Here is a 14,929-nt window from a genome sequence, read left to right on the forward strand (position 1 = left end):
GTATCTATTTTCACTCACTGGTAGGGTAGTAGCTGCCTTACTTGAGATAAAACTTACCAGACTTAACAATTAATGCTGTGGTGCTACCAGAGGGTAAGACAACCAGTTTACTGGTAGAGCTAAAGGATGCTCAAAATTCAATCTCCAGGCAGGCTAAGAGGAGCAACAACTGCTTCTTGCTCATGTAATCATCACTTAGACTCTAGTGCCCGACCCTTGTGCCAGCCCTGTGTCCTGACCGAATCCTGAGGCTGCACCACCCTGGTAGCTCACCTGTCTGTCACTCAAACTCCTCTCCTCACATTGGGGATCTCTTCCTTCCCCTCTGCTTCAGCTGTTCAGCTATCTTTTTTATGAAATGGAAGTGTCTTAGCTATTTTTAGTGAAACAAATTAGTGTTTTAATTCTTTAAATTTAATTGACATTTAAATATAAAAATTAATGTTGTGGTTTTTCATTTGTTGTTTGGAAGGACTTAGTGTTTTGTTTATTTTCTTTCCCCCCAAAACCAAACAAACAAGCAAACAAAACTGGGAAAGACAACAGCCCTCAACACGAGCAGTATTCGGCGTCCCTGTGCTCTGGGATCTAATGAGTTCATGGGGACTTCAGTTGGTACATTGGCCTCCAGGTTTTGCTCAGATGTTCTGGGGGTTACTTACTTTCTCATTCGGTAACAGGTGTGGCCATATTTTACTTAATGAAAAACAAAACAAAACACTGGAAGCAAAGCCAATTACAGTAGTCCTAATAAAGAATTAGATGTAAAGTCTAATTTAAAATAATGAAACAAATAATAAATGGAAGGAAATGAAGAACTAAGCACGCCACTATGACCTAATCGAGCCCTGCGCTCACAGAGGGAAGCCAGATGGCAGTGTGAAGGCACACACTTGTCTGACATGCTCTGTAGGCAGCTACACCAAGACACATGGGTTGAGTTAAGTGTGCTGCTTCAGCCTGGACTCATTACTTCTTAACTTTTATTGGCTCATGTCTCCATTTCCATATGATTTTTAATTAAATTTCCTTTCTATAACAGTAGTGGATACCCAAAATATAATAGAACCATTTCTTCAAGTTACTGTACAGTTGACCATGAACTTATAATGAAACCTCATTTGTGAATCAGACTGTTTCTGCTTTATCCAAAACAATCACAACACTGACAATCTCTGCATTCAGAGGTTGTGGATTTTACGAGGAGCTATCACATTGTTAATGTCACTTAATCCCCATAACCTTGATGTGAAGGAGGTTTTCACTACTGATGAGTTTAGGGCCTAGCTGGAGGCCATGTGAGGACATCACATGCTAGGAATCAGGACCCCAAAAGATGGGGGGATCAACATATCCTGTCTTTTTGTTATTGGAAGTGAGAGGAGGGGATTTCTCATCTAGAGGGCCAGCTTGTTTTCTGAAGTATTGAAAATGAAGGATGGTGAGTGTCACTGTGGATATTTTTTTCATTTCAAAGAGCCTATGTTCTATTCCAGGTTCGTTAAACTAAAGGGCCTGGCAATTTAACCACTCTGGTATTTCACGGAGATCTATCAGGACACGTCTGCCAAAAGCCATTAGGATTTCTCCTGGGAACTGAATGAATACTCACCTTGTCTGTCAAAAACAACCCTGGTCTGTCCTCTGCCGTAACCCATAACATATATAAACACACTTATTAACACACGCAGGAAACCAGACAATCAGAGCCGCTCGCTGGCTTTCCGCTTCATTTCTTTTTAGAGGCAGCTCATTCTCACAAGAGCTTGGCGTCAGATGTTATACGGGAGAAAACCGAGGTGATGACTTTGCAGTTACAGGTAGCAGATGGCTACCTGCTCAAGACGATGCCAACCCAAATAGCAGGACTAAAGCTGCTCCTCCTTCCCTGTGGTCAACCGAACTGAGTAAATATCCAGAGCCAGTACATTAATACTATATAACCTTTGGGGAAATTGTGGTTCTAGAAAGAGATATGGAATGAGGACAAGTCAGTGATCTCAGTTTTGAGTGACTGTGAGGGGAAAAGAAAAATCAATGGGCTCTTCTGGTCCTTGATATGTTGGGCTAAAATAAAATGTTCTTACTTTTCAATGACCCACTTAAGAAAGGGGGTTTAGGCCACCGTGTGTAAAAAGCTAATGGTCCTTAAGATTTCTGGGAGCCCTCGTTAGGACCCAGGGGGTGCTCTAGGCAAGCATCTTAGGGAAGGTGGTACATCTACCAGGAGTGCCATCAGATCATCCTCCCAGCAGTCACACTTCATCCCCATCAACAAAACAGATTTTATATCTAGACACATGTAGATTTCAAGAAACAATGACACAACTGAAGTTAGCATCTGAAGTTAGCATCTGCCAGAATGGATTTATCAGCAAATGTCTCTAAAATTCTAAAAGGATGTGAGGAACTGTCTTTAGCGGTCTGAACTGTATTTTTCTGTAAAAAACTGACAGAAAGATACATTTTTCTTCTATATCTAAGTCAGTGTGTGTGTGTGTGTGTGTGTGTGTGTGTGTGTGTGTGCGCGCGCGCGCGCGCATGAGCAACCAGTAAAGCTATGAGAATGTGAATGCTTATTATTCTTAGTCCTATATATATGAAGAATTGGAAATTACTATCTTCACTCATTGAAGACTATTTTATAATGGCAAAAAAACCCACTCAGTTGTGACATTTGTCTAACAATATGTTAAAATCTTTGCCAAGGAGCTTGTTTACTATGCGTCACTCTCAAGGATGCTCCAAGAAAGTACTTCATAATTAATTGTAAGTGGAGAAATTGGGATGATTTTTTTCTCTGCATCCTAGAAATAAATGATTTTAGTCTGTTTCTGAAGCATGAAGCCAACCAAAGTATTACTTAAGAAGTCCATCTGAATAAGAGATTGCCACTTAACTCTCTCCTGGAAAAGGCGTCCATCAGGGTTTCATTAGCACGAGCTTCTGAGACAAGGAAAACACCTTACCGTCCACTCAGGGATGAAAAGAAGGGCACCACATGTATTCCCAGGGGGTCTCCTTCCCCAGAAATCTCCACTGTTCTTGTCATATCACTGGGGCAGAGCAAAACAGGAAGACACATGAGTTTTAGCTAAAAACCAGATGAGGAACATTAACCCACCCACAATGCCCTGCACTGACTCCATCCACTATTGTGACTTCACCATCTAGGGTAAGTCAGGAGTGCAGGGCTTGCTGATGTGTTTGGAAGATCCACAAAGTAAGCATGTTAAAAGACTTTCTGATTTCTTATTTGAATCTTCCTTGCAAAAAGAAAGTTAAGCAATAACTCACTGCTAAAACTGCTTCCCTCTTTATCTGCACAAATCAACAGAGAAAAAGAGGTCCACAGAACAAATCTCTCCCTGATGAGACCTACTCAAAAACAACTGTACAAACCATAAACACACAGAAATAAGTGTATCTATGCTTAGCCTTGAAGTACCAGAAAATGGTAAAAAAAAAAAAAAAGAAATAAAATTATTTATTAGAAAATGCACTGAATTGCAGTTTATTATGGCAGGGAAGCCACAGTTGGTAACACAGTTGGGCATGTTCAAAGCAATATAAATCAGACTTGCATCAGTTGTCCTCAATGGAACAATTCCAAGTTTTCACCTTCTGGCTCCTTCCTTCCTTCCTTCCTTCCTTCCTTCCTTCCTTCCTTCCTTCCTTCCTTCCTTCCTTCCTTCCTTCCTTCCTTCCTTCCTTTCTTTCTTTCTAGCAGAAAGAGAGGTTGCAAAAACCAGAGAAAATGTATTACAGAAAGTCTGACCTGCCTAACCTAGCTCAGATTAGGAACGGAGGAGTGAGAAACACTAACAGGGAGTGTGTATGATTGAAATGTAGACTATGCTGGAAGCTTCCCGGTCATAGGGAGTAGGATTAGCATGTTTTTGTAAAGATGAAAAATAATAACTGTGAACAGTTATTGGCTCCTTTAATTCCAGAGAGAGAAGACAAAATTGCCAGAGGAAAATGATAAAGTTGAGCAAGCATCCCATTTATGGAAATTGTAAACATGTTTCTATTGTTTTTCCATTCACATGAAAATGACCTGAAACTAGATGTCAAATTAAGAGCGACAGCTGCCTCAGATACTTTTCTGCTCCAAATTGAAAATGGTAAAAATTTGGCTCCTTGCTGGAACAGCATTATGAAAACAAAGAGTCTGATGAATTAACCCTGCGTGAAGTATCTTTTAAAATGATCAGCAATCTAAAATAAATACATTAAGTATATGCTAGTCAGTAGATCAGGCTTATTGTTAATGTGTTTCCCTTGCAATCCTATTATCAGTAAGAACTAAAAAAAATAATAAAATAAAATAAAAGCAAGACAGTCTCTAGTATTTTGGGGAGATGATGCAATTTCAAAACTGATAATAAATTTCAAATGATCTTCACTCAGATACTGTCGATACATTCAACTTGTTCAGTCAGGCAGGCTATATAAGAGGTCTGCAAGCAAATCACAAAGCAAGCAAAGCTGAGCATGAAGCTGCAGAACAAAGGGCTTGTTTCTGTGTGAGTGAGCACAGACAGATGTGAACATAGGTGTTTCTGGATGGACACTGATACGCATTGTAAGCCTGAATGCAAAACACTCGCTGGGCGCAGAAACTTTGTAAAGGTTTCAGTGATCCAATATAGTAATTCTCATATACTAATAGATTTACAGTTAAATATAAGCATTGAAAGTAGGCCAAATCCAAAGACACTGATTTTAAAAACTTAAAAACTGAGACTAAACTTTTTTTTAACCACTAAATCATGACTACCTTCCCCTTTATAATTGTTAGAGTTTTGCCACCAACACAGATCTCTCCTGACAGATGTATCAAGCATTTGTATACCCGTGGATATCACCCACACTTAATATACATGCTCTAAAATATTAGTGTTTAGTCTAGGGCAGACTTCAAGATTTCAGCTCATAAATGGCTTTTCTAGAGATTGGCTTCCATGGAATTCAGTTTTTTTCTATTTTATAAATATTTCTTTAAGTCTACTCAAAACTTGCCTTGTAAAGCAAAATAATTTGATGCATAATGCTATTTTAGTAATTATTAATCTCATGTTTTTAAATCAACAAAGTAAATCTTACTCTTTATTCTGTCTTATGCAAAACCACTAAAATTTTGGAGAAGATTCAGGTTCTAAAATTAATTTTTGTAATGAAATTCCCTTTTTACATTTCAGAGTAAGCTTTCTTTCTTTTTCTTTTTCTTTTTTTTCTTTTTCAGGATAAACATCTAATTTTCCCTTATACACAACAGTCATAATTCTTCAACTAAGATTCTTGAGAACTTTTAGAGTACTCAAAAAAGGTTATCACCCCAGTGGGGAGAAAACATAGTGGACTTATAAATTTATAAACTGTAATAAACATGTAATAAACATTCACTGAAAGTTAGATCTGCTTAAAAAAGATGACATTTGAATTTTTACATAAATCATGCCCTAATTTTATAAAAGTTTATCCATAAGTTGTTTTTACATGCAAAGAAAGGTATCTGAAATACAATGCCACATAGATATGTTTATATATTTTTATTGATTTTAAAAGGAGAATCACCACCATTTTATAAGTGCTTGATGTCGTGTGGAAATGTCTGTATGTATACACCTCATGGGATATAAACACAGCAAGGCAGAGTGCACACACACACTTATTTATCTCAAAACAGCTCAATACATATCTCAACATTAAGACTTTTACAAAGATGTGAAACCATACTTCTAATTTTTTTTTTTTAGATAAACTCCAGAGTAAAATTTGTATTTGGGGTCCAGTTGTTCAAGTTCAGAAGACAGCACAGAGACCATGCTACATGCGTAGTTAGGGAGACTAAGAAGGAAAAATACAGACAATGAGGTAGAAAGGATATTCCAGGAGTGGAGAGTAAAACAAACCATAGAAACAGACAAAAATGGGACTGAGGTAAGGACCACAGCCCAGACAAGTGGTTAGAGTTCCCTCAGATCAAAGTAGTTATTCTGGAAGATGCCTACAAACATTAGGTCAACAATACTAAGCAGGCTAAACTCCTTAAGGTCCTTGTGACAGAGCTGACTCTGCACTCACTGGGACCAGCCATTGCCAGTCTCAGAGCTGTGGACAACTATGGACAGAGCAGCAGCTCAGTGGATAAAGATGAGACTGTCATTATAGACAGTTACCCTGTGAAAGCTAGACACGAAGCGCTTCAACTGGTTTCTATTGACAAAGAGGAACTGAAGCTTCAGGCTGATGATGCAACGTGTGCTGTAGATGTCTGTAGGTCTGTTCCTTCATCCCGAGACAAATGGACAGGATTTCCACTAACAGTACTCAGAGTATCCAGCCTCGCAATTGAGAGAAAGGATCAAGGACAGAGGACAATTTTTCTCCCAAGGGTGACTGTGAGTCCAGTATTTGTCTGAGTTATTTAAACCAAGATGCCAAGCCTCAGTATCCTCATTTCTGTAATGAGGTTATTGGGATTTGGGATACTCCCAGCAGAGATGTTAATTTGAAAGAGAAAACAACTCATACACATCACACATACATATCTGACATGTATAAAGGGATTGATAACTTTTTGCCATTTCTATGATGATAAGAATTTCATTCTCCCTTTTTGAGACTGATTTTTCACTTTGTAGCCCAGGCTGGCCTTGAACGCAAAAATGCATGGTCTTCCTGCCTCAGCCTCTGGATTACAGGACTATGTCATCATACCTAGTTTGATTATTAGCACTTTCTAAGGGAACAAACAAATTTATGGTCTTTAAAGGAACAATCCATTATAATTTTCTTCTTTTTTTAATCTCACCAATTTTATTGGTAAGACTTAAAACACCATAAGCTGAAAGGATATACTCCTTCACTATACTGGTTCAATGGAGAGGGAAAAAGAAAAGTTTTAACAAACGGTCACAAGATGTGTTTGTGTCTTTAGGGACTAAGCCACAGACCCATTGTATCTAATGCAAATAGGATGGACTCAGAGGAAAGCCTAAAGTAAGGGTTTGCTGATGAGCCTGAACTCTGCTCCCTGTAGAAACATCCAGTGGCTATAAATGCATCGATTGGAATTCTCCTAGTTTGGTGGTAGGGGTTATATTAACAAATCCGTTTGAATTCTATTATTTTAATTCAATTATTATAAACTCAGCCACTGCTATGGGAGAGTTCTGTAAAAGAAAAATCAAATAATCAAGAAAACAAAAAACCAAAATTATAAGGTATGTGAGACATAAGTAATTAGACAGTGTTGGAAAAGATCATAATAGTGAGAAAGGGCAATAAGATAACACGAGTGTCCTGTATCTGAATGCTTGACTTCAGAAGGGCTTCAGATCTCTGAGTTTTTGGAGTTTAGAATATTCATCCATAGATACATAGAAAGGGGATGGGACCCAGGTTGAAACAACAAATTAATTTAGGTTTCATACACACCTTACTCATAGTCCAAGGTAATTTTCTACAATTTTTAATAACATTGTGTATAAGATAAAGTGTGGAATTTTTTACTTAGCCATCCAATCAGCATGGAAAAAGTTTTGAAGTTTAGAGAATTGGGGTTTTTAAACTCTCAGATTATGGTTGATCAGCTTGTAGTAGAAGAAGCAGTCTAGATCAGTACAGAGCGTTATTCAGCAGGTAAAGTGACAGTTGGCTTCTGAGTGTTACACTGTGCAGTCATCAAAAACATACACACATTATATCACTTCCATTTTAGAACAAGCTAATGCACAGGTAGTGGAAGCGTGTCCAGGATCACACCATTTATATCAAGTAGAATCAGGAGGCAAACTGGGGACTGCAGCAGGAGTCCTGAAACCCTTTGGCATGGAAGTTTCAAAACACAGGAGCCTAATCATGTATATCAGACATAGCACATGTAATCACGTAAATCAGACATAGCACATGTAATCATGTAAATCAGACATAGCACATGTAATCATGTAAATCAGAGATAGCACATGTAATCACGTAAATCAGACATAGCACATGTAATCACGTAAATCAGAAGGAGATAGCACATGTAATCACGTAAATCAGACATAGCACATGTAATCACGTAAATCAGACATAGCACATGTAATCACGTAAATCAGACATAGCACATGTAATCATGTAAATCAGACATAGCACATGTAATCATGTAAATCAGACATAGCACATGTAATCATGTAAATCAGACATAGCACATGTAATCATGTAAATCAGACGGAGATAGCACAGGATGGAGAGTCGGCTGAGCTCAGGAAATTCTTCCTTAGGGAGGTGGCCCTGAGGAGGCACCCTGATGGACAAAAGGGTTTTCCACCAGAAAAAGGAGGGCAGGTGGATGGGACACGGCACTGAGATGCTGAAGCAGAATGGCTGTGGACACATTTATTGGGTCTAATGTTAGAGATGGAGGGGACTAAGAGGAGGGAACAGAAGAGTAGGAAGAAAGGAGGTCAGAAGATACAAGGAATTATTTCAATAATCCCTTATTTGCTGATATTTGCTTCCTGTCCCAATATGTGGTCTTTTCTAGATTAGACATTGAGAAGAAGACTGAGCGTCCTGCGGTGTGGGGGTAAAATATTCTTTAGATATCTGTTAGGTTCATTTGATCTGCTAAGCCATTTGACGCTGATGTTTCTCTATTTACTCTTTGTCTGGGTGACCTATGGATTGGTGAAAGTTGGGTATTGAAGTCATCTATCATTACTGTGTTAGGACTAATCTGGGCTTTAATGCCTAGTAGTCTGTATTTTATGGAATTGGGTTCACCTGGGGTTGGTGCATTTATATTTAGAATTGTCATGGACTTTGGGTGGGTGGTTTCCCTTGATCAGTATGAAATGGCATTTATCTCTTACTATTAGTTTTGGTTTGGTCTATGTTGTCAGATGGTAGAATACCATACTTGCTTGTTTGCTGGTTCCATTGGCTTGATGTGTGTTCCTTCACTGGAGGACAAATGTCTGTCCTTGAAGGTAAATGTATGCTTCTTGCAGTCAACAAAGTGATGGATACCATTTGTTAAGCCAATCTGCTAACCTATGAGTTTTGACAGGGAGGTGAGGACATTAACATTTAAAGTTACTGAATGATATGTGTTGACTGTTATAATTGCATGGCTTTGTAGGTAGCTTTCCTAGGTCTTTGCTGTATAACAGTTCCAGGAGTGTCCCTTGATTTCTTTTAGTAGCCTCTTGGCTGTGCTTAACCTTCTCTTCAGTCCATCGTGTTCTTTCCGATAGGGCTGGTTTTGGTGGACACCTCTTCCTTTCATCTGTTTATGCCAAAGAAAGGGTTTCTTTCTCCTTCAACTATGGCAGATAGTTTGGCCAGGTATAGTTGTCTACATTAGCATCTACAGTCATTTAGGAATTCTACATTGCTCAAGTTCTTCTGGATATTGACATTTCCATTGAGAAGTCAGCTAGCAGTCTAAAGGGATTGCCTTTATAAGTGACCTGTGACTTCTCTTTTACAGCTTTCAATGTCTTCTTGTTGTTGTTACTTCTGTTGTTGTAATTCTGTATATCTAGTGTTCTAACTATAATATGGGATGGGAAGTTTTCCCCATCCCTCGTCCTGTCTATTTAGTGTTCTTTGTGCCTCTTGTTCCTCTATAGCCACCCCTTTCCTTACTTTTGGTAAATTTTCTTCTATATACATACACAGACACATGTGCATACATGTGAACAAAAATAAATATTTTACATTCTGGGTCTTGAGATTTGTCTAAGTTGTTCACCTTTGGGACCATTGCTATAGGATTGATGATCTTTGATCCTGCTTATGTTTTCGCACTGGAACCTGGTGCCTAGGGTTAAGTTGTTGGCTGTATCTTTTGATATGAGTTTCCAGCTTACCTTTGTTGAATGAGAATTTGGTTCTGATTTTGCCGTTAGCCTAACTCAGCTACTTTTGGATCAAGCAGGATATGTTCCCAGTCTTTCATAAGTGGGGATGTTAGGGTGATTCTACTTCAGCAGCTACTGGGAAGCACTAAGGTCTTAACTGCTCATGTACAACTTCTTGAGTAAGGTTCCAGGGCAGGCGATGGGACGGGGTGAGGGGGGTCTTAGCACTGGCAGCCATATACCAGGTTGCTTAGGCAGGTCCTGGGACAGACATCAGAACAGGTAGTGGTATTTGTTTTTTTGGGGGGTGGTGGTGTTGTCTTAGCAACGTCTCATGTCTACAGCTGCTTGGTTAAGAGCCCAGAGAAGGTGTTGTGGCAAGGACAAGGAGTTTATTAGCAACCACGTGTAGAGCTACTTGGGCAAATTCCCAGAGAAAGGCTCATAATTAATTTTATAGAAAACAGGCACTGAAGATATTGGTAATGAGGAAGACTGTGATAATAACTGTGTTTTAAAAGGAATTACCAGGTAGTTATATGCAGGAACAACTAAAAAGATAAAAAATGAGGGAGGGTTTGGTATTTGAGACCAATCAGTGAATTGTTTCAACAATCTTGTGTCCAGGGAATATAGGCATAACATTTACTTAGGAATGGAGCATGAAATTGCCAGGGCGACATCAAGATACCTTGAGTTGGGCTCTGTAAATCACTTGTCTTTTGGATGGCTTTCATGGACAAAGAAGGCAGAAGAAAACATGTTGGAGAAATGGGCAAATCTAGAGAGGTGAACCTTGGGGAAGGGAAGCTGAGCAACAAGGTGAGGTCCAAAACGTCAAGGCAATCAGAGGGAAGGGAAGGTCTTCTGAACATACTGCTTGCTGTTAAAAAGAGATGCTCTCAGTATTTGAGGGAAATTACTCAAGTGAAGCCCTTTACTTCATTGTATTTTATGATCAAAGCCCGAGGACTGAGGATTCCTGGGACACACATATTATAAGTCTATTTAGAGAACATCTTTTTACCAGCTTTTAAATTCATAGCTATGCTGATGATTCATTGAACAATTTGTTTTATCCATTCAGTCAATCATTTAACAAATATGTTCCTTTTATATTCTAAGAGTTGTATGGGGTGGCAGAAATGCTTTTGAGGATTCAGTCTTGTTTGGGATAATACAGAGTTACAATGAACTATAATGTGTGTAATAATGACGAGGACACTTGCAATAGCAATTAGTAATTATTCAGCCTTTCATTTAGCAATGTACTAAGTCAGCTGCCTGTAATGTACCTTAATTAATCTTCCCAGAATCTATGTGATCATAAAAGTCATTTTCCATATGAAGGAAATATTTTAAAGATGTTCAGTAATTAGTCCAATAATACATAGGTAGCAAGGTACAAAGCCAGTGTTCAAACCTAGACCTTATCTAATTCAAGGTTTTGAAAGAATTGCTAACGAGTGCAATTTAGAACATCTTACTCAGTTCTTATGCACAGACTCAATTAGAGAGTAAGAAGGGATTCACACTGGTGAGCGGAGATGGTGAGTTATTGCAATAGCTTAGCTGGTTGTGAGGAAGGCGGAAGTAATGGCTGTGGGCATGTAACAGGTGTAGGTCATTTTGACATGGACTCTACAAACTATTTACTTAGCTTCTGGGCTACCTTCGAGGAAGTGAGCCCAAAGTCCTACTTTTCTGCCAAGCTCTGTGGTCTGTCAGGGCTTCCCTTTCCCGTGAGGATGCTGACACAGAACAGCCTCAAGTGGCTTCTAGCTCTAAGTGTTTCCCAGGACCTGTACCACCTAAAACAAGTCTAATCTGCAAGCTTGCCCCGGCAGCTGAACGTGCTACACTGTAAAGATTGTTCTTAGCCTCTTCTCTGAGCATATTTTATTTTATTCTTTAGAATATCATACATTGATATAGTGTAATATGATCATATCCACCCCCATTTCTCCACTCCAGCCACCCCATATCCCCACCAACCTTTTCCTCTCCCAACTTCCTAAAAATAATGACACTAATGGAAACCATACAAGGTGATCCTCCCCAGTCTACAAATCTCCAAATCCAAAATGCTTCATAATCTAAAGCCTTTGAACACTGATGTGATGCTCCAAGTGAATGGAACTTTGCAGGGTCTTGGTTCTTTTTTAATTTTTTTTATTTGGCATATTCAACCAGTACTGTCTTCACAAATATTCCAAAATTAAAAAAATACTTTAAAATCTGAAATGCTTCTGGCCCCAAGAATTTTGTACAGGGAATAATAAACCTGCAACAAAGAAAATAATAGTAGCAACCAAATCAAATACAAGGCTCACTCTGACCTTACTCAAAGTATTTTATATATGTTATTAAATAATAAAGTTATAAACAGTAATACAAAAATCCTAATAACAACATTCTGAAGAGGTTTTATTTTATTGTTTTTGAGGCTAGACTTGAACTCAACTGTGTAGTGGAGGCTAATGCTGCACTTCTGAATCTCCTAGTTCCACCTCTCATGTGAAGTGTTGGGACTATGGGTGTGAGCCACCACCCCTGACTTATGTGGTCCTGGGGATTGATTGAACCCAGAGCTTCATGCATGTTAGGCAAACACTCTTCTACCCTATTATTTCTCTTATAGACCAGACACTAAGGCAAGGGGAGATGAATTAGTAGGGAGATACGGTTTGTATCCAGGCAGTGACTATAGCTGTAGACTCAGAGATCAGTGCTAAGAAGAGCAATAGTTGACTTCACATAAAGATCTACTTGCATTAATAATAGGAACAATGCTGGAGCCATTTCATCTCCAAGCATCAAGTAAAACACTGTAAGACTGTGTAAACACAACCACAGCAGCTACTCACAGAGCTAGAGGCAAAGCAAACCCCTCAAACACAAGGAACTCTGGAGAGCTCTATAAACTGCAGGGCAACAACAAGAAAAAGCAACTGAAAAATCCTGGTTGCCCAGGAGGGAAATCAGGCCTGGCACTAGAAACCTAGCCAGCTTCCCGGGGGAGGTGGGGATAGTGACGTCATGGGCCTTGGAAGAGAGTTCATCAGCCACTTTGTTAGACCAGCTTAATTTCTAACTGTATTCGAGATCTTATTCTTATGCTCACAAATGAGTGCAGCTACCACCCTCTCACCAAAGAAGCTTCTCTGTATAGCAAATGGAGACTTGCTGAGAGCCACAACTGCATAGAACGCAGAGATTAAACTGAGGGGAGCAAGACTCAATGCATACATCTGCAGCACAGTCCATCTGTGACTCAGGGGACATCAAGGGACAGAGGGCAGAAGGATTGTGGGGGCAGACTATCAAGAAGTCTACTGTAAACCCCCCCTAGAAATGGCTGCAAACACAAGACTGTAACAAATGACAATATCAGTAGATGAGGAACTACAAGCAGCTTTTGACTGCCAAGAGAGGGAGAATTGGCTTCTCCAAAAAATGAGAGTCCTCATTGGTTGTTCATTACAGAGTAGTTAGCCTTGAAACCATATACACAGACAGAAAAAAAAAATGGACTCAGCTTGGTGTATTTACATATTTGTGCATACATATACATATGTGTATGTGTCAATAATTATTGAAGGGGAGGAGCCTATCAATTTGGGGGGGGCATATAGGAAGTTGGAAGAAGATGAATTGGGAGGGGCTATAGGGAGAAGAGTGAAGGAGAAAGCGATCTAATAAAATGTATAAAAAAATGAAAAAGAAACCAACGAAGTTCTGATGTAGAGAGCATTGGAAGCCTCGAGGATTATTTGTACATCTGTGGCTTTCAGGAAGGTTCTCATATCTTATGTAGAAAATAGGAGAAAGGAATAAGTAATTGATGTTTGAATTGAAATGTGCTTCGTTAAACAGTTCTACTTTTCTTGGTATTTCCTGCAAAATCAGAACAATTAAAATCTATTATATGAAATAATGCAAAATTTAAATTATTAAGGACATTCTCTTTGCATAAAGAAAATACCTCAGTGTATCCTTCGTTCTGTGCGGTGATAGCAGCTCTGTGTGTTCACCATTCATAACTTCTCTGTTTTCCCAGTTCTGGGTGGAATTCTGGAATGAAGCAAAGTCATAGGCTGTAGATGCTGCACATACAGAATTGAAGCTTTGAACACATCGTTTCAACTGAGTGAGGAAATAGCTTCACTCTGGATGTAGACACTTGGCTCCCATTTTTTTTTTTAAGACTGGAAACAGGTGTTAATCTTCTCATTACTTTTGGTGTGTGCTTCTCCTCTCCTGTTTGGTGTCTGAAATGCTCAAACGGGCCATTTGCACAAGGCAGCATGTTAAAAGCTGCGAAATGTATCACTTCACTTCCTGCTACTCACTCAGCCTTGGGTTTGGGGATTGTACTTTAAACCAGTTTGAAAAAAAAATTACTAAAAGTAGTCTCCAGTGCTAAGTGGTGAGAAATGAGTTTTAATGACCTCTATGTGCTTGTACTTAGCACAATGCAATGTATTAAAAAAGCAAATATATGGACAGAAGCAAATGTATGGAAAGATGTTTGTTACCTGGCTGTCCTGAAACTCATTCTATCGATCAGGCTGACCTTGAACTCAAGAGACCTCTGCCTCCTAAATAATGGGATTCAAGTCATGCACTGTGACCATGCCCAACTCTCCTAATTGTTTTAACATTTAGTTATTAGATTTATTCAATTTATTTTTTGTGCTTCCATGTTTGTATGTGAATCACGTGTGTGTTTGGTGCTCACAGAGGTCAGAATAAGGCATTGGATCCCCTGGAACTGGAGGTATGGATGATTGTGAGCCACCAAGTGGGTGCTGGGAACCAAACCCAGATCCTCTGCAAGAGCAAAAAATATGCTTAACCTCTAAGCCATATCTCTAGCTCCCTAAACTATTTTTTAAAAAAAGTCTCTCATTTTAAATGGATAGCAATATCTCAAACAGATTTTTGTGTTTTTGTGAAAGACATTTTTCTTAATTCAATTTTCTAGTCTCCATATAGATAAGTAAAAGGAAGAACAGTCTCTGCTGTTAAAGAACCCTTAACAGTTTAAGATAAAACATCTTTAAAAAGAA

General features: G+C 39.0%; 1 protein-coding gene across 1 annotated transcript in view; it reads right to left on the reverse strand.

Moving 5' to 3' along the window:
- The window catches only part of Pard3b (par-3 family cell polarity regulator beta), a 978,380-nt gene that overhangs the window by 472,885 nt on the left and 490,566 nt on the right, over positions 1-14,929 (reverse strand). The window contains exons 5-6 of the mRNA XM_006975013.4: positions 13,843-13,931; positions 2,970-3,056 (exon numbers count right to left, since the gene is read on the reverse strand). Coding sequence (XP_006975075.2) covers positions 2,970-3,056; positions 13,843-13,931 — 176 coding nt within the window. The remainder of the gene's footprint in view (positions 1-2,969; positions 3,057-13,842; positions 13,932-14,929) is intronic.

The sequence above is a fragment of the Peromyscus maniculatus genome, chromosome 13 (genome assembly GCF_049852395.1).
Source record: "Peromyscus maniculatus bairdii isolate BWxNUB_F1_BW_parent chromosome 13, HU_Pman_BW_mat_3.1, whole genome shotgun sequence".
NCBI classification, from domain to species: domain Eukaryota; kingdom Metazoa; phylum Chordata; class Mammalia; order Rodentia; family Cricetidae; genus Peromyscus; species Peromyscus maniculatus.